At 39.1% G+C, this 25,885-nt stretch overlaps 2 protein-coding genes across 5 annotated transcripts in view; one reads left to right on the top strand and one right to left on the bottom strand.

Moving 5' to 3' along the window:
* Arv1 (ACAT-related protein required for viability 1) overlaps positions 1–25,885 on the bottom strand; it is a 494,559-nt gene that overhangs the window by 212,792 nt on the left and 255,882 nt on the right. The gene's annotated exons all lie outside the window — the stretch shown is intronic.
* Positions 1–25,885, top strand: part of LOC150084827 (dehydrogenase/reductase SDR family member 7-like) — a 158,580-nt gene that overhangs the window by 116,111 nt on the left and 16,584 nt on the right. For all 4 annotated transcript variants that reach the window (XM_090375573.1, XM_090375574.1, XM_090375572.1 and 1 more), the window contains exon 7: positions 7,426–7,592. In XM_090375573.1, coding sequence (XP_090231699.1) covers positions 7,426–7,592 — 167 coding nt within the window. The remainder of the gene's footprint in view (positions 1–7,425; positions 7,593–25,885) is intronic.

Raw genomic sequence — 25,885 nt, 5'->3', positions numbered from 1 at the left:
ACTACTATGACTACACGCAGCTTTGCTGCTGACGCCATAAGGCGATCCTACACCTGTGCTCACTTGCACAGGGCTTTTACTCCTCTTCCTGGGTGAGGGAGAGAGAGGACTGCTCTGCTGTTTCTTCTCCCCCATCCCTCTTTTCCTGGTGGAGCATGGACATGCCTCACTGACCTTCTCTGGGGTCGTCTTCCCTATTGACCAAATATTTCTGACTTTTTCCCCCAACCTTCAGTCTCCTCCCCAGTCTGACTACTCTCTAAGGCACCTCCGTAGCCAGGTGGGCAGGAGCAACAGTGCATAGCACACACTTCTTGATTAGACCAGGGTTCGAGCCCGTGCCCACCAAATATGTAGGATGCAGAAAGGTCAGGGAATAACCACCGCATATCCCCGGAGCAATATGGCCTTAGTTGCTAATGCTCCTAAAAACCAAACAACAAAAAAAACAGGCGCCTCCGTAGCCAGGTGGGAAGGAGCAGCAGTGCATAGCACACGCTTCTTGATGAGACTGGGGTTCAAGCCCGTCACCACCAAATATGGAGGATGCGGAAAGGTCAGGGAATGACCACTGCATATCCTGGAGCAATATGGCCTTAGTTGCTAATGCTCTTAAAAAAAAAAAAAAAAAAAACCAAATTAAACCAAACAAACAAACAGCAAACTACTCTGACTAAACATCATAGCGCATGTCCCACCAAATACCAAAATTTTAATTGTTCAAATCGTCATGCATGCCCTTTTGGGCTCTAAAAATCTTCTTAGCGATTTACCCCGAAATCGCCGCATGTTGCATTATTTATTTTTTTTCACATAGGCCCTAGCCGCTGAAATCTCAGGAAACTAGGTGGCAGGGCCTGCCAGAGTAAAGCATCATACTACTGTGTACCTCGTCTGCCTCCACGGGGCCAAGTGTGGGCAACGTTGGGCCTCAGTAGGGGTCCAGCAGCTAAGTGGCTAGATGAACAATGGTACACAACATTACACTTATACAAAATCCATACACTTTTAAATCTCTGGCCTTCCCAGTGAACTGGTACACCCACAATGAAAGCAACACAGAGATGGGGGAACTCCTGGTGCCATTAGACATCAATACACTTTACATTTTATCTGTAGAAAAGGCATGCAGCAGAAACAGTATGTCTGGGAGATAGCAAATGGAGAGACTCTGTTATAGATGAGTCATTAATTAATCTAACTGCCCTCTTCTGAATGGAATCTAGAAGCCTGAGAAAGGTTTTGGGGCCACTGCCCCAGATATGGGAACAATATTCCATGGTAGGGCGAATTTGCGATTTGTACAGCGTGAACAGCTGTTTTGAAGAAAACTAACACCGAGAGCAAAAGAGAAAACCAAGTTTTTTAGATGCAGAGGAAGCAATATTTGTAATGTGCTTGTGCCAAGAGAGATTAGAAGTCAGGGTAATCCCCAAAGAGATATATCATTTTGCCTAGAAATCGGAGTGTCACCAAAGATAAGCATAGGAGCAGAAGAATCCTTTTTGCGAGATATAAGACAGGACCGAGTTTTAGAAGGATTGAAATCAACTAAGTTGTCTTTGCTCCACCTGAAAATTACCTAGAGATCGACATTTAAGGAATTGGTAGCGGATATTCGAGAAGTTGAAGCTGATTGAGCAGGGCAAGGTTTCTCAAAATGGACAGTGGAATGCTATGTGCTATCATCAGCAAAACTATGGATAGCATTTCCAGTCAATGGAAGAAAGCCATTAATATACAAGAAGAAAAGAGTGGCAGAAATAACTGAATCTTGGGGGATACTAGCATTAGTGGAGAAGTTAGAAGACAGAGAGCCATCTACCGTCACCCTCGATGAACAATCAGAGAGAAAACTGAATAACCAATTACAAAAAACAGTTGGCAAACCATAAGATGGAAGGTCGTTTAGAAGACCTTTATGCCAAACAAGATCAAAAGCCTGTGAGATGTCAAGAGCAACTGCTTGTGTTTCACCAAACTTTTCCATTGAATTTGTCCATAAATGGGTAACAAAATCGACACTGACGGAATTCATACTGGCGATTGTTGATCAGATGGAAGGTTTCTAGGTAGTTTAAGAGTTGGCAGTTAATTGATTTCTCCATTACTTTAGAATGAGTAGAAGTAATTGCAATGGGACGATAATTGGATGGTTAGGAATTGTCACCCTTTTTAGCAACTGGCTGGATATGAGCAAATTTCCAAGCAGAAGGAAAAACACCTTTGGAATAAGAAAGTGAAAAATGGCAGCAAAGAACAGGAGTAAGTTCAGGAGCACAGGTTTTGAGAACAAGTGGAGAAATACCATCAGGACCTGGAGCCTTCTTAGCATCGAGATTCGTCAAAATTCTTCTGACATCCTTTTGACTGAAGACCACAGGAGGCATTGAATGCAGCATTTACCAAGATCATTAATACATGAGCTGGAAGAAAAATGAGATGCTAGCAGGTCAGCTTTATCCTTGGCCAAAGTGACAACAGAACCATCTAGTTTTGACAGAGGTGGGAGAAGAGATGGACAAAAGTTGCGGACAATAGCTTTGGCAAGAGATCAGAATGCTCGACTACCATTAGGGCAAGAAGCAAGTTTTCTACTCTCAGCCTGTTCAAAATCTAGTTTGGACCTTTTAATGACTGCTTTACAATTGTTGCGAGCTTTGGTGTAGGCAGAAAAATGAAACTGAAGAATTGGAAACAAGCCAATTACAATATGCAACATTCTTCTTTTGAATAGGCTTAGCACATTTATTGGAAAATCAAGGTTTAGATAAAGGACGAGATTTTAAAGTGGAGTGTGGGATAAAGGATTCCATTCCTACAAGAATAATTTCACTGACATGATCTGAACAAACGTTGACATCAGGAGTTTTGAAACAGTAATCTGACCAAGGAAAAGAAGAAAAGAAATTTTGCAGGTCATCCCATTTTGCATTCTTGTAATACCAAACAACACGAGATTGGGAATATCCATGAGATAAAATCTCCATTGGGGAAGAGACAATCACCAGGTTGTGATCTGAGGTGCCTAAAGGACCACTCACTTCGACTGTGTACTTAGGCAGGTTTTTTGTGAGAAAAAGATAAAACCTGTTGGTTGTACGGTTAGGATTTTCTGGTATTCTTGTAGATAAATGAACAATCTGTGCAAGGTCATTAGTAATTTCAGAAGCCTCAGCCTCTTGACCAACTGGGTTGGTGTGACTAGAAAACGGAAGCCAGCTGGAGTTGTGAACATTAAAATCATCAAGGAAAATTACCTCACTGTTAGGAAAGTTGGACTGGAGAAAGTCAAGTTGCAAAGAGAGGAAGTCAAAGAGCTGCAAGTGATTAGTGGAGTTGGGAGAAAGGTAGAGACAACAGATGAATTTAACACAATGAGGTAGAGAGATTTTAAGCCGGGGAAGATCAAAGAGAGGAGATTCCAAATTGCTAAGTCTCTGACAGGGAATATCAGAACGGACATATGCACAAGTACCACCTTTGAGGCGAAAGGAATCATACAGCGAATAATTTGGGCATCTGAGATGAGTAGTAGTTGAATCAACCGATAACTGAGATTCTGTCAGAAAAAATACATGGGGTTTGGCAGACTGAAAGTGGAAACGGACATCGTTGAGATTAGAATTGAGACCACGTATATTTGCGAAATGAACTAGGAAGTGTTTGGGACGTTTAGATCTTTTCGCAGATAAGCTTACTCTATTAGTTTGGCAATTCATGGTGTATTGAATAATAAGAAAAAGTGGAGGGGGACGTGCTGTATGAAGTAATGAAATTTTTGGATATGGCGTACACATGGTAAAAATTTATATTCAGATCTTTGACATAACTTGGCCTCAACAATGCCCCACACATCCACACTACTCGGACTCTCTTCAGTTACTATCTGGCAGAGTAGAAGTAGCAAGATTATACACTAGCTGATCCGGAAGCCTTCTAGAAAGTTACCAATAGGTTCGTTCTGGTGTACCAACTAGCGGCTGGCCTGCGAACACCATTTTAGAGCTATATCCTCGAAATGTAAGGAAGATTGGATCTCTCCATGATGTCCATCATAACCTCAAAAGTCATCAGTCATACTGCGTGATGGAAGAGACAGGGAAAGGTTGACTAGAACTTAGCTCTGGAGACTAAACATGGGTTCCACCACTTCAGACCTCCAATAAGCAAAGTGCTGGTATCGCACCAGTTGATAAGTATCATCTAGTACTTTACCGTTAATATAAGCATAGAAGTCTTTGCATTCTTTGCTAGAGACTTTCCATTGCTTTAACTTGCTAAACCTACTTTATGACTTGATTACAGACTGTTTTATATATACCTTAGGCTTCTGTATCACCTGATGATTTAATTGCATCCCATGCATATTTTTCTCTGCCCAAGTCTTATCAGTTCATGTAACATCCATTTAGGTCTAAGCATTGAAGAGTATTTCTTAGTTGGCATTAAAAGCCTAGTAACTTCTCTGATTACTACTCAGAATGTTTCCCACTTTGAATTTTCTGTTGGTAATATCCTCAGTTGGTCCCACCACATAGAATTTAAATACTGTCTGAGACCACCGAGGTCACCCTTATGATAACATATGCCTTTACCTTTGACAGTAGTCTTTAATTAAATTCCACATTAGTATACTGTGATCACTGCCACCCAGTGGGTCTTTTACCTGCACATTCTTAATGCTTGAAGAATTCACTGCTAATGACAAGATCAAGAGTATTGCTTCCTCTTGTTGCTTCTCTAACGTACTGCTGTTGAAAACAGTAATCCAATAAATCTACAAAAGTCTTATTTGCATGTGAGTGACCAACCCTAGTCATTCTAGTGACCATTCTAGTCAACATCTGGAAAGTTAAATTCCCCCATTATAAGACATTTTGATTTACTGGTCCACTATATTTCTCTGTAGAGCTGCTTTGTATATTCATCACAGTCATTAGACCTATTATTATTATTATTATTATTAATAGCCATATAGCACACTCCTGCTTTCATTTTTGTTTTCTTAGTGTTTACATCATATCAGACTGACTCAACATTGCACTAGTCATCCATATCGATATCTGTACTGCCTTAGATTTAATATGCTTGTTAATTAAGAGCATAATGTCCCATCCCTCCTCTCCTGTCTGTCCTTCCATTATATATTGTACATCCATTTCAAATTCAGCATCAGTTATGTCTGAGTGACACCATGTCTGTGCTGTCACTGCATTGTTTGCATTTAATGACTAATCAGTACTTCAAATTCATCAAATTTATTTACAATGCTCCTTGCTTTGGTGTGCATGCAAGTATGCATGCACCTGTTTTTACTGTTAGTTACAGCAGACTTTGAAATCCCAGGTACCCTGCTTCCCAGGTTGCTGCAGTTACCAATAGTAGCAATGCAAGAATAGCTTTCACCTCTTCCCATGGCTCTAGTTAATCTATTAGTCTGTTTAACCCCCAAGTTAGCAGTTTTCTGACCCACCTATCACTGCCTCGATAGCATCAGCAAATATTCTTACACTCCTTTATTTAAGCATATCCCAACCTCCATCCCTGCAAAAGTGTTCTCTCTTGTTGTTGTTGTTGTTGTTTGGTTTTTAGGAGCATTAGCAACTAAGGCCATATTGCTGCGGGATATGCGGTGGTCATTCCCTGACCTTTCCGCGTCCTTCGTATTTGGTGGTGACAGGCTCGAACCCCGGTCTAATCAAGAAGCGTGTGCTACGCACTGCTGCTCCTTCCTACCTGGCTACGGAGGCGCCGTCTCTCTTGTTAATAAGCACAGACTGCACTGAGAAAAATTTTACTCCATGAGCCTTGCACAATCTTTCCAGAACCAAATTGATTGACAAGGCTCTCTACATGTACCTCCTGTTGTGTCTAGGCAGAATTGCAGACACAATTTCAGTCCTTACTCACTAGTTTTTTGTGAACATTGCCCTGTACTTGTTAGGTCCTCAGAGAATAACTGAATTGTTCCACCAATTCAGTTGCTCTCTGGCTGAAATCAAATTTTTGCTCATCTATCCTGCATCCATCATGTTTTATCTTAAATTTATGTCCTCTTATGAATGTTGTCTGAGAAAGAGTTAAATGCTATCAGCATTTAATTTACCCAGTCCATTAAAGGCCAAAACTTCACTCGTATCTCTTTACAGATGCAATTTCCAGATGCTGCAATTTTCAGAACTCAGGTTTTTCATGGTGAGGGTACCCTGTTATGGCCATTAATCTTGTTGCTCTTCTCTGGAGCTGTGTAAATTACTCAAAATGTAGCCTAACCATTGCGTTATACAATTGGATAATCATCTTTTCACTGCCGGAAAAATTCCTGTACGTGATTTTTTGTCTGCAACACACACACACACACACACACACACACACACACACACACACACACACACACACACACACACACACACACACACACACACAATACACAGTTATCTGTATGTAATGTGACTGTGATCAAGTAGTTGAAACACCAAATTAATTATTAAGTAACCAACCAATCAATTACTATCACTCTGTGCATCTTCAAATAGCGTGCACTTATTGGTTGAAAACTTGTTTTGAACTTGGTTTACCCTTTTTTTGTTTTGTTGTTATTAATTTTTATATTTTTAATTAATCAACTCAAAGATTTCCACCTGGATGCTTGCAGCTTTCATGTGCCTGGTTGCCGTGCGCCCGCACACACACACACACACACACACACACACACACCCTTCATAGTGCACACATAAATACATTCCCTAATTGCTACAGTGATTACTACTGAAAGACAATAAAAAAACAAGACTGACACTCATATAGCAGAAAGAACTTAATATCATCTGTTGATTTATTACATGGTGAAAGACTGAAACGAATAAAATAAGAACAGTTACCTTGGATGCAGTTTTCAGGAGTGTAATATTCATCCATTTACTGTTTTAAATTGCTTTTTCATTCCTTTGAATTGAGCATAAATTTTTATTAATACTCATGATCTCACAAGTAGTCCAGTTTCGTAATGGATTTCATAAAAGTTCTGTAAGATTTAGAGTTAACTTCCATTTCATAATGGATGTTAACTCTAAATCTTACAGAACTTTTCTACAGATATATGTCACAATATATCACAATTAATTTTGTTACTCTTTTTCTCTTTGAAAGTTTCACTTTCAAAGAGAATGCTACTTTACAAGTTTCATATACTGTATTTGTTAAGAGAGCTAGTCTGTAAACAAGATTTGGAAATGCTTTTTCTCTCGTAAATAATGAAAAGTTTTAGTTGTTGCATAATAATGCCAAATGCTCTCTTAAATAATGCCTTTTAGAAAGTCATTAAATTCAAGATAATTTTTTTTAACTTGATAGTGTAATTCACTCTGTCCTTTATGCTTAAAATCATTATTACAAATTACATGCTAAATTTTCATTTAATAGACATATACTGGAAGACCAAAACCAACAGATAAAAGAATGCCTACGAGTCGTTGTAGCTACTTAATTGCAGTAGCCATTGCAAATAAGTTAGATGAAGCCTGGATGTGTCTCCAACCTGGCCTCTGTTTATATTACTTATCTCAGTATACTCCATCTTTCTTTAGAAGGTAAGAAGTTTTTTTTAGTTTCAAAAAAAGTCTGCTGATATTAGTATTTTTATCAGCAAAATGGCAGAAGAAAGTAAACATATGCAAACAACAGCCAGAAAAAAATAAAAAAAAAAACAAGAATAACTAGTGTCACCTTTCCTCATCTTGTTAAGGAATGGTGACACTAGTTACTTCACCTGTTTCATTAAAGTATATGGCCATTTTATTCATTAAATTTAAATAAACTTCCAACTTCCACAAGAGTAGGCGAGAGTTTATTCCAACAGTCATTCACCCCTTGACTAAAGGAAAGTTTTTGGACATCTGTTCTACAGCTAATACCCTCTCAATTTAAATTTGTGTCACCTTGTGTAATATGTCATGTGATCAGTTGTAAATATATCCTTGGTGTTTAGTTTACTAAACCCTTTTAAAGTGTTCAATGCCTAAGTCAGGTCATCTTGCCAATGCATAGTTTTCAAACTATAATTTTCTGAACTCAAGTCTCTTTTAATAAGAATACCCTTTGTGCCCTTAATTAATGAACTGCTGATCCATATGCACATGAAACTCCATGCAGAATAACTGAAAAGTCTGATGAGTTTATTGCAATAGCCAGTAGCTAATTTTTTATTTGAAATTACTTTGCTCTTAAAAAAAGCCCAAACTGATATCCAAAAATCAACTGTACATTAATTTGTTTGTTGTATATCCCCCCCCCCATTCACCATAAGTCTAAACCAAAGATGGCTGTGGTTGGGACCGATGGCAAATAAAATTGATAAATTGGATGTAGCACAAACCTATAACTATCTGAAGTGCAGTAATGAAGCTTTCAGGTTTGGTGGCTCCACACTTTTATACTCATGACTGATGAAATTTTAAAAATCAGCATCCCACACGTGATTATAAGCAATATTATCCATTAATTAAATAATCAAAATAATATGATATAATCTGCATTTCTATTTGTAATTTTAAAACATAGAGATGAATTATTTTCACAAAAAATTATAAATTAAACATGGTGTAATCAAGTAATGATGTAACAAAATTTAACATTATTATACCACATAAGAATTTACTGCAGACTGCAACCTGCTATTAGCATTAGTAGAGGCATTTCATGCAAGAAAGCAAGCTTATGCAGCATCAGCCAAAAAAAAAAAAAAAAAAAACCACTTCCACTTCACCCCTCTGTTCGTTCAAAATACCCGTCCAGCGCTGAGCCTTAAACTCATTTAGGCTATCAACTTCCACGAGAAGGGATGGAAATCTGTTCCACCAACCAACCACCCGCTGGCTAAAGGCAAATTTCCGCACGTCTATCCTAAGAAGTCTGTTCCAACAACCAACCACATCCATTGTGGTTGGTTGGTGGAGCAGACTTCCATCCCTTGTAGTGGAGGTTGATAGCCTAAATAGCTTTAAGGCTCAGCTGGACAGGTATTTTGAACGAACTGGAAGTGGGTTTTTTTTTTTTTTTTTTGGCTGATGCTGCATAAGCTTGCTTTCTTGCATCAAATGCCTCTACTAATGCTAACATCTGTCTTTCCTCAATTTGAATTTATGCCCTCTCAGGTGATTATTCTGAGCGAGAGGAAGAATCCCATCAGCATTGAGCATGCTCAAACCATTCAAGGCTTTATACACCTCTATCAGATCACCTCGCTGGTGCCTAGTCTCCAGACACTGTAATTTGCAAAACTTAAGCCTTTCTTTAAGAGCACCCCTTTGTTCCATTCACTAATCTTGTTGCCCTTCTCTGTACTCGTTCCAGCAGCTCTACATCCTTCTTGAAATGAGGCCTCCAGACCTGTATACAGTACTCTAGGTGTGTCCTGACCATTGCCTTATACAAGGGAATAATCACCTCCTTATCCCTGCTAGAAAAATTCCTATATAACATTGACAATACACCATGAGCTATTCGTGCAGCCCGTCTGCACTGCTCAGAGAACTTCATATCTGCTTGCACAACCACCCCCAGGTCCCTTTCATTCTCTACCACTGTCAGTGTAGTACCACAGAGTTGATACGTTGCTCTGGGGTTGCTGTTTCCCATGTGTAGTACTTTACATTTCTCAATGTTAAACTTCATTTGCCACCTCTCAGCCCATCTGCTCAACCTTTCCAGATCCTGTTGCAGCAGCATAGTGTCAGTAGTGTCCTTGACAACCCTGCCTACCTTTGTATCTTCTGCAAACTTCGACATTAAGCTTGATATACCCTCATCAATATCATTTATGAATACAGAAAACAATAATGGACCCAACACTGAGCCCTGAGGGACTCCACTAATAACATTAGTCCACGATGAGCAGTGTCCATTGATTACCACTCTCTGTCTTCTCCACCTCAGCCACCCCTTTATTCACAGCAGCAATTTGCCTCCAATGGCACACTGCTCCAATTTGTGCAGCAGTCTTCCATGTGCAACAGTATCAAAGGCCTTTCTAAGATCCAAGTATATAATATCAAAGTTATTCCCTGATCCAGTTCCTTTGTGACTGCATCATAGTATCCAATCAAATTGGTCAGGCAAGACTTCCCCTTAACAAAACCATGCTGTGTCCGAGCTATAGCTGAAGTCTTGTCTAAATGATCCTGCAGTGCTTCTTTAACTAGTGCCTCCATTAAATTTCCTGGAACAGAAGTTAAACTCACAGGTCTATAATTACTTGTGTCAGCCTTTGATCCTCCTTTGTGAATTGGGGTCACATTTGCACATCTCCAGTCTGTGGGTACCTCTCCTGAGTCCAAGGAAGCTCTCATAATTATGGCTAAGGGTTTGCTTACTTCCTTTGCTGCCTCCTTTAACTGGATAGATCCCATCCATCCCGGGTGCCTTTCTTGTGTTTATCTTCAACAATTTCTCCTCCACTTTACTCTCAGTTATTACAAGATTATCTAACTTACTGCTAGAGTTGAATACAACTCTGGCTTTCCCCTCGCTAAATAACTCCTCATGTGTGAATGTCGATGCAAAATATTCATTTAGTTTGTTAGCTACCTGAGCAGGATCATCAACAGTTGACCCATCGATATCAAGTGGACCACTCTGATTCATCCCCTTCCTTCTAGAGTTTACATAAGTAAAGAACTCTTTGCTGTTTTTCTTTGCATCCCTTGCCAAAGATTTCTCGTAATCTGCCTTCGCCTGCCTAGCCTCCTTTGTAACTTGATTACAGATCAACTTGTATCTATCATAGGTTTCTGTGTCATGTGTTAATTTGTATGTATCCCATGCATGTTTCTTCTCTGCCATATGCCTCATCAGTTCATCTGACATCCATTTAGGCCTAAACCTTGAACAATTTGTCCCCAGGGGCTCACATCTGGTGAGTATGGGCTTGGCACACCCAGGGTCCTGAGCTGGATATCAGCATTCTTCTCTCTCTTGGTGATTCCCTTCTACATCTCTCTCTCTCTCTCTCTCTCTCTCTCTCTCTCTCTCTCTCTCTTTCAGGGTAACTCAGGGAATTTTTTTTTTTTTTTTTTTTTGGCTGGTGCAGCATAAGCCTCGGGCTTCCTTGCACCATACAGCTAATAATAATAATAATAATATTTCTTAGTTGGTATGTAAAGCCTAGTAGCTTCCAAGATAAGTTCTTTGAATGCTTCCCATTTTGCACTTGCTGTTGGTAACATCAGTTAGTCCCACTGTATAGAATTTAAATACTGTCTCAGTCCATCGTAGTCGCCTTTACGAAAACAATAACTCTTCCCTTTACCCCTAATGGTAGTTACCTCTTTGAGTAAATCCCACTTCAGCACATTGTGATCACTGCCACCTAGTGGTTCATTTATCTGCAGATTCTTAATGCATGAAGAATCACTGCTGATAATCAAATCAAGAGTATTCTTCCCTCTAGTTGATTCCTGAACATGCTCATGTAGAAAACAATCATCCAATAAATCCACAAAAGCCTTGCTAGTGTGTGAGTGACCAGCGCCCAAATTCCAGTCAATATCTGGGAAATTAAAATCTCCCAATATAAGACTCTCTGATTTACTTGCCCACTCTATTTCCCTGTACAGTATCTTATTATAGATAATAAGCAATGTTTTATTTTTGCTGATTGTATTGTGCCATTTAGCTTGTGCGAGACATAAGTTATTGATTGCATTTTCTGGCAAATAAAACTAAGCGTCTAATGCTCACACCTCCTCGTGGTCCGGGGCGGGCGGGTAGGGGTGATACCCCTACCTGGCGAAGTTGAGCCAGACAGATCAAAGGGGACGAGGTCTCGTTAATAAATTTGGCTCAAGAGGGGGTGTTCAAATTTTCTCCTCTTGAGGTGTGTTAGAGCATTCCGTGCTCTTAGTTAAATTGTGAGCATTTCCGTGCCCTTTGGCACAGTTTGCCTTATTGGCACAAATTTGTGAGTCAATCCTCTGGGACCTTTGCCTGTTAAACTTGGGCAAAGTGTTTTAGAAGCATTTATTGAATAGATTTTCTAAGTGCAATTTTAATATTCCATTTTGACAAGTGGATTGTGGCTCCTTGTTTGCTTACATTGATTGTATATTTGTAAATAGTTACTGATTTCTGTTGTTAGATTTCAGTTTTTAATTGTAAATATAGAGTTTTATATTATACATTATGTCTTCTTCTTCTGCCTCTTCAAGTGAGGAAGATTTGATAAGGATGGATGATCAAGAAGTACAGCCAGTTGTGAACGTTATTACTGAAGGTGAACGACAAGATTTGACAAAAGAAATTTTTTGTTCAGCCCAGGAACTAGTGGAACAGGATATCCTTATTGGAAAAACTTTACAGAGAACACCAGTAAAGACAAGATCAACATCATTACCAGGCACTTCCCAATCTTTGCAAAAAGGAAGTAAAAGTAAAAAGTCAAAAAAAGTGGAAGATAAACAAGAACTAAGCGATGGGGAAAAACATAAGAAGAGAAAACGAAAAAACAGTGTAAGTGAGCGGCCGAGTATGGAAGGTTTTGATTACGTTAGAGAAATAAGGAGTGAATTAAGCTCGTTTTTGTGGAATGAGCAAAGTAAAGTCCCTATTGCAGTGATAAGAATTATTTTGGAAAAATGGGATAAATTGGAACAAAAGGCGCAAGAAGTATATCTTGAGAATGTCTTATTGAAAAAGAAAGTAAAAATAAAGCAGGAAAAACAAAGTTATTCTACTATTGTGAAAAATAAACTTGAAGATACAGTGTCAAAGGTTATGATTATTAAAGCAACGACAGATAAACATAAAACGAGCGAAGATGTTAAAGTGGATATCTTAAAAGAAATAAGGCCGATGTTATCAAACCTTAAAGTTTGGAACTTAAAACCAATAAGAGATAGGGGAGTCCTTGTAGAAGCTGAAACAAATGATGATCTGATAAAGTTGAAATCGTGTTCCAAAATTCAGGACTTAGGATTAAAGTATATTGTGCCTAAACCTGTATAACCTAGAATTGTATTATTTGATGTGGAAAAATATGTAGAGAAAGAAGAACTATTGCAGCAATTGTGGGTGAAAAACTTTAAAGATTGTGATATAAGTGAAAAGAAGTTTAAATAAAATATTGAGATTTTAACTGTAAATAGGAATAAGAATACACAGTTGAATAACTGGATTTTACAGTTATCTCCTATATTATGGAATAATGTTAAGGATAGAGTAAGATTATTTGTGAGATGGATGGCCTACAAATTTAAAGAGATATATTCAATTACTCAATGTTATAAATGCCTTGCTTTTGGCCATGTTGCAAAGTATTGTAGGAGAGAGATGCGATGTGGTCACTGTTCCAAAGAACATTTGTTTAAAGACTGTCCAAATAGAGGGAAACAGCCCGAGTGTTGTAATTGTAAAGGGAAGAATGAAGAGACTGCTCATGCTGCCGTGGATAAAAAGTGTATTGAGTATCAAAGGGCCTTAGACATTCATAAAAGAAAAATTAATTATGGATAAGTATATTAAAATTTTACAACTAAATGCACAAAGAGCTAAGGCAGTTGCATTGCAAATAAATCATATAATGGAATGTGAAGATTTCTCGGTGGCCCTCTTGCAGGAGCCATATGTAATTAAAGGTAAAGTAGCAGGTTATCCTATTAGATATAGAATTGTTTCTAAAGGTGATAATCCAATGACGGCCATAGTAATTAGAGATCCTGAAGTGGTTGTAACACAAGTGTTATCACTGTGTGATGAGAAACACGTTTGTTGTGAAATTATAGGGAAATTGGCAAGTTGTATGTTGTTACAGTATATTGCCAGCCATCAGAAGGAATGGAACAACATATAAAGTATTTAGATAAATTATATGAATTAGTTGGCTCTTGTAATGTAGTGGTTGCCTTGGATTCTAATGCTTGTTCTCCATTGTGGGGTAGTGATGTATCCAATGAAAGAGCAGTGATGCTGGAGGAATTCATTGCTGCCTCAAGTATGGAGGTGTTAAATGTGACAGGACATGCTCCTACTTATTCCACGGTACATGGACAGTCATATATTGATTTAACTTTGGCGACTACCTCTATTGTGGATAATATTAGAAATTGGAAAGTGATAGAACATCATACTACTAGTGATCATAACAGCATCTCTTTCTCCTGTGTTATAAATGATTCAGTGAGAATATTGAATGATATTGATAGATTTATGGATAAAACTGCAAGGTGGCCAAAGTTTGAGCAGGTGTTTTTGAGTAGTATTAATGAAATAAATTGGGTGGGCCTGACATCAAATGATTATGTTAAACAATTAACTGTTATTTTAAAAGATGCATGTTCTAGTAGTATGAAGAAAAGGTATAAGGTTAATAGGCCAGTATTCTGGTGGAGTATTGAATTATCTGAAAAAAGGAGAGAGACTTTTCGCTTAAGAAGAAAGTTCCAGGCTGTAAGAAGAATTGGAGATTTAGATTTGTGTGAGGTGTATAAAAATATGTATAAAGCTTGTCGTAAAGAATATGTTACAGCTATCTGTAAAGCTAAACAGAATAAGTGGAGGGAATATGTGAGCAAACAAGGATCTAGGGATCCATGGAATTCTATTTTTAAATTATTAACTAATAAAAGAAGCCTATCGGAAATAATGAGCACTATTGGCAATGAAAATAGTCAAACTTTAACTTGGGAAGAATCAGTGAACAGGATATTGGACGATCTCTTTCCAGATGAAAATGAAGAAGTCAATGAATTAGAAATAGATGGTCAAAATATTGTTGTGACACCAGAAGAACAGTTTACGTTAGAAGAGTTGACAACGGCCATGGGCCAGGCGAAGGATGGTAAATCGCCGGGCCTAGATAAAATAGAAGTTTTGGTTATGAAAAGATCTTTTCAAATGGCTCCAGAATTATATTTAAATCTGTATAATCGATGTTTAGAAGAGGGTGCCTTTCCGGATGAGTGGAAGAGAGCACAGATAAAATTACTTATAAAAGGAACAGATCGTATGCTTAATGAAACTGGTACATATCGTCCAATTGCCCTCCTCTCTGTTTTGGGTAAGATATATGAAAGACTATGTATGAACCGTCTTATGATGAGGTATGATTCAAGAAATATGTCATCACAAAACCAATATGGTTTTAAGAAAGACTCATCAACTGAAGATGCGGTATATAGATTGCTTCAAGCGGTGGAGGACAGTGAGGAACGGTATTGTTTGGGTGTATTTATTGATTTTAAGGGTGCTTTTGACCACTTATGCTGGGGAGGCATCATGTCTAGAATTAAAGAAGTATGTACAACAAAATTATATAATGTATTTAGAAGCTACTTTTCCAATAGGGAAGTAGTAGTTAAAACAAGATATACAGAGATAACTAGGAAAGTTATTAAAGGATGTCCACAAGGCTCGGTGATTGGCCCCTTTGCGTGGAACATGGTCTTTGATGAATATTTAAATGAAGAAATGCCTGGTGTCACAAAGATAGCTTATGCTGATGATCTGGTAATGATGGTTCAGGGAAATTCCAGATCTTCCATAGAAAGCAAAGCAGAAGAAGCTTTGAGAACATTAGAAATATGGACAAGGAAACATAAATTGCAGGTCTCAAAGGAAAAGACGGTTCAGATGTTGCTCAAGGGAAGACTAAGCATGAATAGAGCTCCTACTGTACGGCTGATGGGGAGTGCCGTTCGATATGCACAAGTAACAAAATATTTAGGCTTAATGATTGAAGAACGTTTGTTCTTTACAGAACACGTTAAGTATTTAAAAGTTAAAATTAAAACCTTATATGCCAAGCTCCGGAGGGTGATTAGAAGAGATTGGGGTATAAAAGGTAGAGGCCTCAATCTGTTATATGATTGTTTATTTTCACCTATAATGTGTTATGCTGCCGGGGCTTGGGTTCATAGGATTGGCAATAAGGTTATTCAAAAACACCTAGTACAAGCACAAAGATTTGCATTACTAGGGATTACTCGGGCATGTCGGACGGTGTCCACAGGAGCCTTGCAGGTAATATCAGGTAGGTTGCCAGTCCAGTATGTAGTATTAATAGCTGGAGTTGGATATCTTACTAAGCGAAACATCAGGAAGACAATAGTAAGAATAAGAACTTGTCCAGAACCAGGAAAAATTTATACAAGAGCAGATGTTAAAAATGAAAAGAACAGAGTTTTAGAAGAAGTTAAAATTAGATGGCAAATGGAATGGGAAACATCTGAAAAAGGACGACAGACCTTTATGTTTTTGCCGAGAATTAATATAATTGATGTTAAAAGAAAGTTGTGGCAACAGTTTGGTCTTTGTTCTACGTTTTTGTTAACTGGACATGGATTGGCATTGAGACTCTTTCAGCTTGCACTTAAAGAAAATGGGTTGTGTAAATGTGGAGAGCTTGAAACATCTGAACATGTTATGCTTGACTGCAATTATTATGTTGACTTGAGAATGGAATTGGAACTATCAATTGGCTATCTGGAGAAAGAGAGACTCCATGATATGTTCACTGATAAAAGGTTATTTACTTATTTTAATAAGTACGTTTCGGAAGTCTTTAAAAGAAGATTTAGATTTCTGGGTAGTAGTGGCACGCCTCCAAGTGGCAGGGATGTCAACTCATCCAATTAGGATCAATGGATAGAAAATCAAAGTTGATTCTCCTTGCATGAGGCTAAGTGGCCAGATAGGAATTGTTTATTGTTCGGTTATTATTTATTTATTTATTAACAAAATTGAATTCTAAAAGTTAGGAAAAATCCCATTCTCTGACATTACCGCGGATAGGCTACGGCCTCAGTAGCGGATTCGGCGAATGGAGGTTAAAATGGAGTATCTTATTATACTCATCAGAGTCATTAGGCCTATAACACACTCCTACTCTCAATTTTGATCTCCCAATGCTTATGTCACACCAAACTGACTTGACACTGCACTGTCCAGCGATGTCCACTGGCTTCACTTCCTTGGATTTTATGTATTTCTTAACTAATAGCATAACCCCTCCTCCCTTCCTATCCAGTCTATCCTTTCTGTAGACATTGTACTCCCCAAATTCCAGTTCTGCATTCCTTATATCTGTGTGATACCACGTCTCTGATATTCCGACAATATCTGCCTTTGATGTTTTGAGCAATACCTCAAATTCATCAAATGTATTTACTAAACTCCTAGCATTGGTGTACATGCAAGTATACATGCACCTATTTCTATTCTTAGCTACCCTAACACAACCCATGTGTTTACTTGTACTGCAATGACTCCCGGCAGTCTCTGAAATATCCTGCATCTTGTTTTTCAGGCTTCTGCTCATTCCAATAGAAGCAGTGCAAGAATCTCTTTCACCTCTGCCAGTGGCTACTGTTAATCTATTTGTCTTTGTCTCCCCCCAAGCTAGCAGTTTTCCAACCCACCTAACACTGCCTCGATAGCATCAGCAAATATTCTTGCACCCTTTCTATTTAAGTGTATCCCATCCCTGTAGAAGCAATCTCTCCTGTTAACAAGTACAGTCCAGGCTGAAAAAAATTCTACCCCTTGAGCTTTGCACAACCTTTCCAGGGCCGAATTGATCGACAAGGCTCTCATCATATACTCCCTCCTATCGTGTCTGGGCAGAATTGCAGACACTTTCAAATTCAACCCTATTTCACGGCTTTTTTTTCAACAGTGACATGTACTTGTTAAGCAATTCTGCCCGTCTCCTACTCTTGATATCATTAATGCCAACGTGTACAACTATATCACCTTTTGTGCCCTTAAAAGATGATATCTGCTCTACAACGTCATCAACCTTTGCCCCTGGCAGACATACCCTGGTCCTGTTCCACCTATCCTTTTTACAAAGCATGTTCTCCGTTTCCCTGACAATAGAGTCACCAACAACTACTAGTTCCTTTGGGACCAGCGCATTGTGCCTTGGGGGTTGTCGCTGTGTTGCGCGACGACCAAGTGCAAGCTCTGGCGTTGATGTGGGCAGCTGAGAGCGTGATGGGCCCCTCAATTTAGTTCCTTCGAGGGCATCCACCCTGTCCTTCAAGCTCTCATATAGGCCCATAAGAACGCTGAGTTGTTGCCCGATTTCGATACACTCCTTGCATCGCGCACACACACAAAGACATCCCCCATGGATGTCTATACCACAGATCACCCTTAGTATTAACACTGTTGTTTTTATGTTGAAGGAATGATCTGCAAGTGAAGCAAATTACCATAGTGTGAAATGGTTAAAGATTAAGATGTGGTTGGAAATGAGATTACTATTTGGATCATAATCAGCACTGATAGAAGGAATGACAGCCTTCAGCTGGATGAGAGATAGAGTACACCAGAAGAGAAGCAGCTATTACTGCTAGCAGAAGTGATGTACTTGCTGTAAAGAAAGTTTTGAAGTCTTAGTCATTTAAATGAAACATTGACTTTTGGATTCAACAGTTCAGATATGTAAGCACATGCAGCATTGAGACATCAGTTCCATCTGTCACCAGGCAACATACACCTTTTATATAAACTCTTCTGGCTGCATATGATAATCATCCTCACTTCATCATCAGAACAAAAGTGATAACCTTTGGACACCTGCTTCTAGAAAGCCAAAGATGTGAAGTCAGTGATAGTCGTGGCTACAACATTTCCAACCCAGTCTAAATGTCTAGGGATGTGTAATTTTTTTGTATTGTCATAAAGCAATACATGTGCTACCTTCTCTTCTCTTACTCTCTTCTTTCTTCTATTCATACATAAGAAAAACTCCTTATTCCAATTCTTAGCTCTCTTTGCTAATGCTTTCTCATAGTTAGGTTTTACTTGTCTTATCCCATCAGTTGCATTGTTACCTTTGGACACCTGCTTCTAGAAAGCCAAAGATGTGAAGTCAGTGATAGTCGTGGCTACAACATTTCCAACCCAGTCTAAATGTCTAGGGATGTGTAATTTTTTTGTATTGTTACATTTTCATTTGCATTGTTACATATTCAGTCATAATGCTCATACAAATCAGAATCATATAATTGTCCCTAACTGTCCCATGCTTTCTTTTGCTGAATTTTAACCTAATCTGTCATCCATTTTGGCATCTTATGTTTATGGAATTTGACCACTGGTATGAAAATACTAGTTTTGAGGATAAATTCCTTGAATATTTCCCATAGCGGGTTTGTCTTCATACAGCAGTCACTTCAGTTAATCAAGCCTAAGAAATATCTCATTCTATTATAGTTCCCTCTCATAAAATTGAACCTTTTTGCTTTTACTTTTGACTACATAGGTTTCTTTTGATGCAATCCATTTTATGGTATTGTGGGCACTCCTGCTATTGGTCCCCTTGCTATCAAGATTTTTATACAGTTATGCTCCTTAATGAGAACCAGATCTAGCATATTAGAGCTTCTTGTAGATTGTTGTATATGCTTGGATAAGCAGCAATTGTCGTTTGTTCAAAAACCTGTTATCATATAATGTATTTCTGGTCTGTGTATTTCAATCTATAAGAAGTAGGTTTAAGTTACCTATAATGAGATAGTTGTACTTGCTATCCCATTCAAACTGTTACCTATAATGAGACAGTTGTACTTGCTATCCCATTCAGACTGCCTAAAGAAATTTTTGTCATACTCTTCAAAGTCATTTGGCCTATAATATACCCCTACTGTCATCTTCCCTTTACTGCAAGTCATTTCACACCATACTGGTTCAAAAACCTCATTACCTTGATCTGACTCAGAGGAGATTATTTTGACCTTCAGGTTGTTGTTGTTGGTTTAGAGATTTATTAGGCACATCGGCAACTATGGCCATAGTGCACTGATTACCTTCAGTCAATTTTTGATCAGAAGCATCACTTCCCCACCTCTTGGTCCTTTCCTGTCTCACCTTAACATACACTCTGATCACTGAATTGTGACCACCTAGCTGGTTTTTCCACCATTTTGTTGGGCCACCATTTGTACAGATAACAGCTACTGTTTTCCTAGACATTGACTCCACTAGATGTGTGACAACATCCATAGAGATCTATAGCCATGCTACCTGCAGGTCTTTCCACAATGTCAGAATAGATGACGGTTGTGGGTCCATATGCCTCACTTCCCCTTCCAAAACATTCCACAGGTATTCAGTTGAATTGGAGTCAGGTGAATTTGGAGGCCAATCAAGATTGGTGACAGCTTCACTGTGTTCTTTGAACTGCTCTTGCACAGTGTGAGCCCGATGACATGGGACATTATGGAAGATCTTGTCTTCCATAATGTCCCGGAAGATGCTGTTTCTCTCCAGGAAAAAATGCAACATGGCAGGGTGCACCCAGTCTTCTAAGAGCTGCCAGTAGACCTTACCAGTGAAATGTTGGTCCATATGTACCAGGAGTCCTAGTTCTTCCCAGCAAAGTATGCCCCATATTAAGTAAACATTGCCACCTTACTGGATAATGGGCACCATGCATGATGGTTCACCTAACTAGTTAGATCAATGAATATTTAAATTTTTTATATATATATATATATGACCTGGTCTTGGCGCATTATAGTCAAAGCTGCTAATGCACCAATAAAATCTAAATCAATCAATCAAGCATGATGGTTCCATGGACTCTTGTTGCACCACATATGAAGGTGTCTGTCAGCATGTCATACCAGATATTTGGACTTGTCCAACCATTACACTTGTTTCCTGCACCTCCGTAGCCAGGTGGGAAGGAGCAGCAGTGCATAGCACACGCTTCTTGATTAGACCGGGGTTTGAGGCCATCACCACCAAATATGGAGGATGCGGAAAGGTCAGGGAATGACCACCGCATATCCCGGAGCAATATGGCCTTAGTTGCTAATGCTCCTAAAAAACAAAAAACAAACAACACTTGTTTCCAATCGTCCAGTGTTCAGCTGTCATGTTGTTGACACCACAGCATTCACCATTGATGATGATTAGTAGTGAGGAGAGGGTGTCTCTTGGGACATCTGCTGTGGAACCCCATACGTCTGAGTGTGTGGTGCATCATCAGTTAGGGCGCCTCCGTAGCCAGGTGGGAAGGAGCAGCAGTGCGTAGCACACGCTTCTTGATTAGACCGGGGTTCGAGCTCGTCACCACCAAATACAGAGGATGCAGAAAGGTCAGAGAATGACCACCGCATATTCGCGGAGCAATATGGCCTTAGTTGCTAATGCTCCTAAAAACCAAATAACAAACAAACATAGCATCATCAGTTGGGATATTGTTCTTGTATTCCCCATATTGAATTGCAGTGTCAGCTGTCATACATTGACCTGCTCATGCCGACCGGGCTAGCCGAGTGGGTAAAGTACCTGCCTGGCAACCCAAAGGTCGCGGGTTCGATTCCCGCCTCGGGCTTGGATCAAAGTACTGCAAAAAACCTTGGGAGGTGCAATATGGTCACAGAAGCCGATGCGCCAACAACTACCAAATCAAAAAAAAAAAAAAAAAAAAAGACCTGCTCATACAACACACTGCACCCTTCACTCACCATGAACATCCACCTTGTATAATCCTTTGTGGTTGTGTTAGCAGGAGCTGGTTTAACCTTTTCGATGCCATTCTTTATGCACCTTAACCACAGTGCACCGTGAGCAACTGACAAGATGTGCTATTTCTGATATGGAAGCACCAAGCATGAGCTCCCACAATGATGCTCTTTTGAAACTCTGATTTTTTGTTGTTGTTTTTTTTTTTATGAAAATCACAAACACGAGGTATTAGAACTTATAGACCTTGTACTGTGCATGGGTTGGAGGTTGAGAAGATGAAAGAAGATATTTGTTGACATTAGACTTGAACTTCTGTAGACTGTAATTTTCAGGAAATACATCGTTTCGAAGGAAGGTCGTTTTCTGGAACAACCAAATACATATGGTTGTTCCAGAAAATGGCAGTTGAATGAATAAACGAGGAAGATGAAAAGTTGGTTCTGTGAGTTTGAAGTTCAACAGTATATGGATGTTGGCTGGTGGGGGCACGTGTTCGGACTGTTTTGAAAGAGAGAGAGGGAATTATAGAAGCTAATTCAGAAGAACTCTGCCCGTGGAAGTATCTGTAGAAAAGGCATGCAGCAGAAACATTATGTCTACGAGAAAGAGTGGAGAGGCTGTTAGAGATGAGTCATTAATTAACCTAACTGCCCTCTACTGAATGGAATCTAAAAGCCTGAGAGAGATTTTGGGGGCACTGCCCCAGATGTGGGAAAAATATTTCCTGGTAGGGCGGATTTGCGATTTGTACAGAGTGAACAGCTGTTTGGAAGAAAAGTAACATTGAGAGTGAAAGAGAAAACCAAGTTTTTTAGATACAGAGGAAGCAATATTTGTAATATGCTTGTGCCAAGAGAGATTAGAAGTCAGGGTAATCCCCAAAAGAGATATATCATTTTGCCTAGAAATCGGAGTGTCATCAAAGATAAGCATAGAAGCCGAAGAATCCTTTTTTACAAGATATTGGAAGGGAGGTTAACCTGTGCGGACGAAGCTCCTTGAAGCTCTTGGAACAGAGAAGTTTTTCCTGATTTATTTTCTGATTTATTAGCTTAAATTGTCATATTAACTTATTTTCTAGAGTAGCTTTATATTCCTAGTTACGATACTTAGTTTAATGTTTAACTTAGACAGATATTTTGTAGGTATTACTTAGTATCAGTAACGGTATCAAATCCACGTGTTACAAATTGAACCAGAGGTCTTTTTTTTAACCAAATTTAGTCGATTTATCAACCAATTGTTATATCAAATTATCTTCTATAAGTAGATTATAGACCTAGTCAGGATCCTTAGTTTATTGTAAATTGAGATAGCGAGATTTGGAAGCTAATCAATACTTACAAGTCCGTAGAAGTACCGTTCGAGAATTCCCGCCATTTTTACACGATAGCATAAGCTTAGTGTAGTATAGTGCATAATATAATATTGTCAATTAATCAGTAAATCTATTAATCTTGATAAACTTTATTGTCAATTAAATTGTATTTTTAACTCTATATATATATATATATAACAACTTAATCGTAACAAATAATTAATACATAACTATAGTGGTACACGTGATACGGAAGTTGTATAAAGGGAACTCGTAGAAAACACTAGATACCGAAAAAAAAAAAATATATATATATAATATAACTGTTTTGGGATATAACTTAAGGATTTAATTTTTGTTTTGAAATTTTATTGAATTAAATCGGAATTATGACTCTGACCAGAGCAGCAAAGCAAAAGGCTCAAGCTAATGGGAGTGCTGTGGTTCAGGGGAGAACTGAGGGGGGCAGTTGCCCTCTGAATCACAGTCTTTTAAAATGCACTGTTTGCTTGATGTTTGCGGAGCAGTCGGGTACGGGACATGATACTGCCAAGGGGGATGTCTTTGTGTGTGCACGATGTGAGGAGTGCAAGGAAATCAGGCGACAACTCAGCGTTGTTATGGGCCTTTATGAGAGCTTGAAGGACAGGGTGGATGCCCTTGAAGAAACTAAATTGAAGGGCCCATCAAGCTCTCAGCTGCCCACATCAACGCCAGAGCTTGCACTTGGTCATCAGGCAACACAGAGGCAGCCCCCTAGGCAGAATGCGCTGGTCCCACAGGAACTAGTAGTTGTTGGTGACTCTATTGTCAGGGAAACGGGGAACATGCTTTGTAAAAAGGATAGCTGGAATAGGACCAGGGTATGTCTGCCAGGGGCAAAGGTTGATGACGTTGTAGAGCGGATATCATCTTTTAAGGGCATAAAAGGTGATATAATTGTACACATTGGCACTAATGATATTAAGAGTAGGAGACCAGCGGAATTACTTAACAAGTACAGGTCACTGTTGAAAAAAAGCTGTGAAGTAGGGTTGAATTTGAAAGTGTCTGCAATTCTGCCCAGACACGATAGGAGGGAGTATATGATGAGAGCCTTGTCGATCAATTCGGCCCTGGAGGGATTGTGTAAGGCTCAAGGGGTAGAATTTTTTTCAGCCTGGACTGTACTTGTTAACAGGAGAGATTGCTTCTATAGGGATGGGATACACTTAAATAGAAAGGGTGCAAGAATATTTGCTGATGCTATCGAGGCAGTGTTAGGTGGGTCGGAAAACTGCTAGTTGGGGGGGATACAAGGACTAATAGATTAACAGTAGACACTGGCAGAGGTGGAAGTGATTCTTGCACTGCTTCTATTGAAATGAGCAGAAGCCTGACAAACAAGATGCAGGATATTTCAGAGACTGCTGGGAGTCATTTGCGGTACAAGTAAACACATGGGTTGTGTTAGGGTAGCTAAGAATAGAAACAGGTGCATGTATACCTGCGTGTACACCAATGCTAGGAGTTTGGTAAATAAATTTGATGAATTTGAGGTATTGCTCAAAACATCAAAGGCAGATATTGTTGGGATATCAGAGACGTGGTGCCACACAGATATAAGTAATGCGGAACTGGAATTTGGCGAATACAATGTGTATAGAAAGGATAGACAGTACAGGAGGGGAGGAGGGGTAATGCTATTAGTTAAGAAACACATAAAGTCCAAGGAAGTGAAGCCGGTCGCATCGATGGACAGGGCAGTGTCGAGTCAGTTTGGTGTGACATAAGCATAGGGAAATCAAAATTGAGAGTAGGAGTGTGCTATAGGCCTAATGACTCTGATGAGTATAATAAGATATTGTACAGGGAAATAGAGTGGGCCAGTAAATCAGAGAGTCTTATAATGGGGGATTTTAATTTCCCAGATATTGACTGGAATTTGTGGGTTGGTCACTCGCATACTAGCAAGGCTTTTGTGGATTTATTGGATGATTGTTTTCTACATCAGCATGTTTGTGAGGCAACAAGAGGGAGCAATACTCTTGATCTGATTATCAGTAGTGATTCTTCATGCATTAAGAATCTGCAGATAAATGAACCACTAGGTGGCAGTGATCACAGTGTGTTGAAGTGGGATTTACTCAAGGAGGTAACTACCATCAGAGGTAAAGGGAAGAGTTTTTGTTTTCGTAAAGGCGACTATGATGGTCTGAGACAGTATTTAAATTCTATACAGTGGGACCAACTGATGATGTTACCAACAGCAAACTCAAAATGGGAAGCATTCAAGGAACTAATCTTGGAGGCTACCAGGCTTTACATACCAACTAAGAAATATTGTTCAAGGTTTAGGCCTAAATGGTTGTCAGATGAACTAATGAGACATGTGGCAGAGAAAAAAAAATGCATGGGATACATACAAATTAATGGGTGACATTGAAGCCTATGATAGATATAAGTTGGTCTGTAACCAAGTCACAAAGGAGATTAGGCAGGCAAAGGCAGACTACGAAAAATACTTGGCAAAGGATGCAAAGAAAAACAGAAAAGAGTTCTTTACATATTTACTCAAGAAGGAAAGGGATGAATCAGATTGGTCCACTGGATATTGATGGTTCAACAGTTGAGGATCCTGCTCAGGTGGCTAACAATCTAAACAAGTATTTTGCATCTACATTCACGCATGAGGAGTTATTCAGGAAGGAGAATGATGTAGGTAAAGTAAACATTGGCAGTGAGCTGGATGATTTTGTAATAACTGAGAGGAAAGTGGAGGAGAGATTGTTGAGGATAAACATAAAAAAGGCACCTGGGATGGATGGGATCTATCCAGTTATATTAAAGGAGGCAGCAAAGGAAGTAAGCAAACCCCTAGCCATAATTATGAGAGCTTCTTTGGACTCAGGGGAGGTACCCATAGACTGGAGATGTGCAAATGTAACCCCAATTCACAAAGGAGGATCAAAGGCTGACACAAGTAACTATAGACCTGTTAGTTTAACTTCTGTTCCAGGTAAATTAATGGAGGCACTGGTTAAAGAAGCACTGCAGGATCATCTAGACAAGAATTCAGTTATGGCTGAGACGCAGCATGGTTTTGTTAAG

The sequence above is a fragment of the Mastigoproctus giganteus genome, chromosome 6 (assembly GCF_048544385.1).
Source record: "Mastigoproctus giganteus isolate SK-2022 chromosome 6, ASM4854438v1, whole genome shotgun sequence".
Classification (NCBI taxonomy): domain Eukaryota; kingdom Metazoa; phylum Arthropoda; class Arachnida; order Uropygi; family Thelyphonidae; genus Mastigoproctus; species Mastigoproctus giganteus.
The sequence above is the reverse complement of the archived record's forward strand: the minus strand, read 5'-3'. Positions and strand labels throughout refer to the sequence as shown.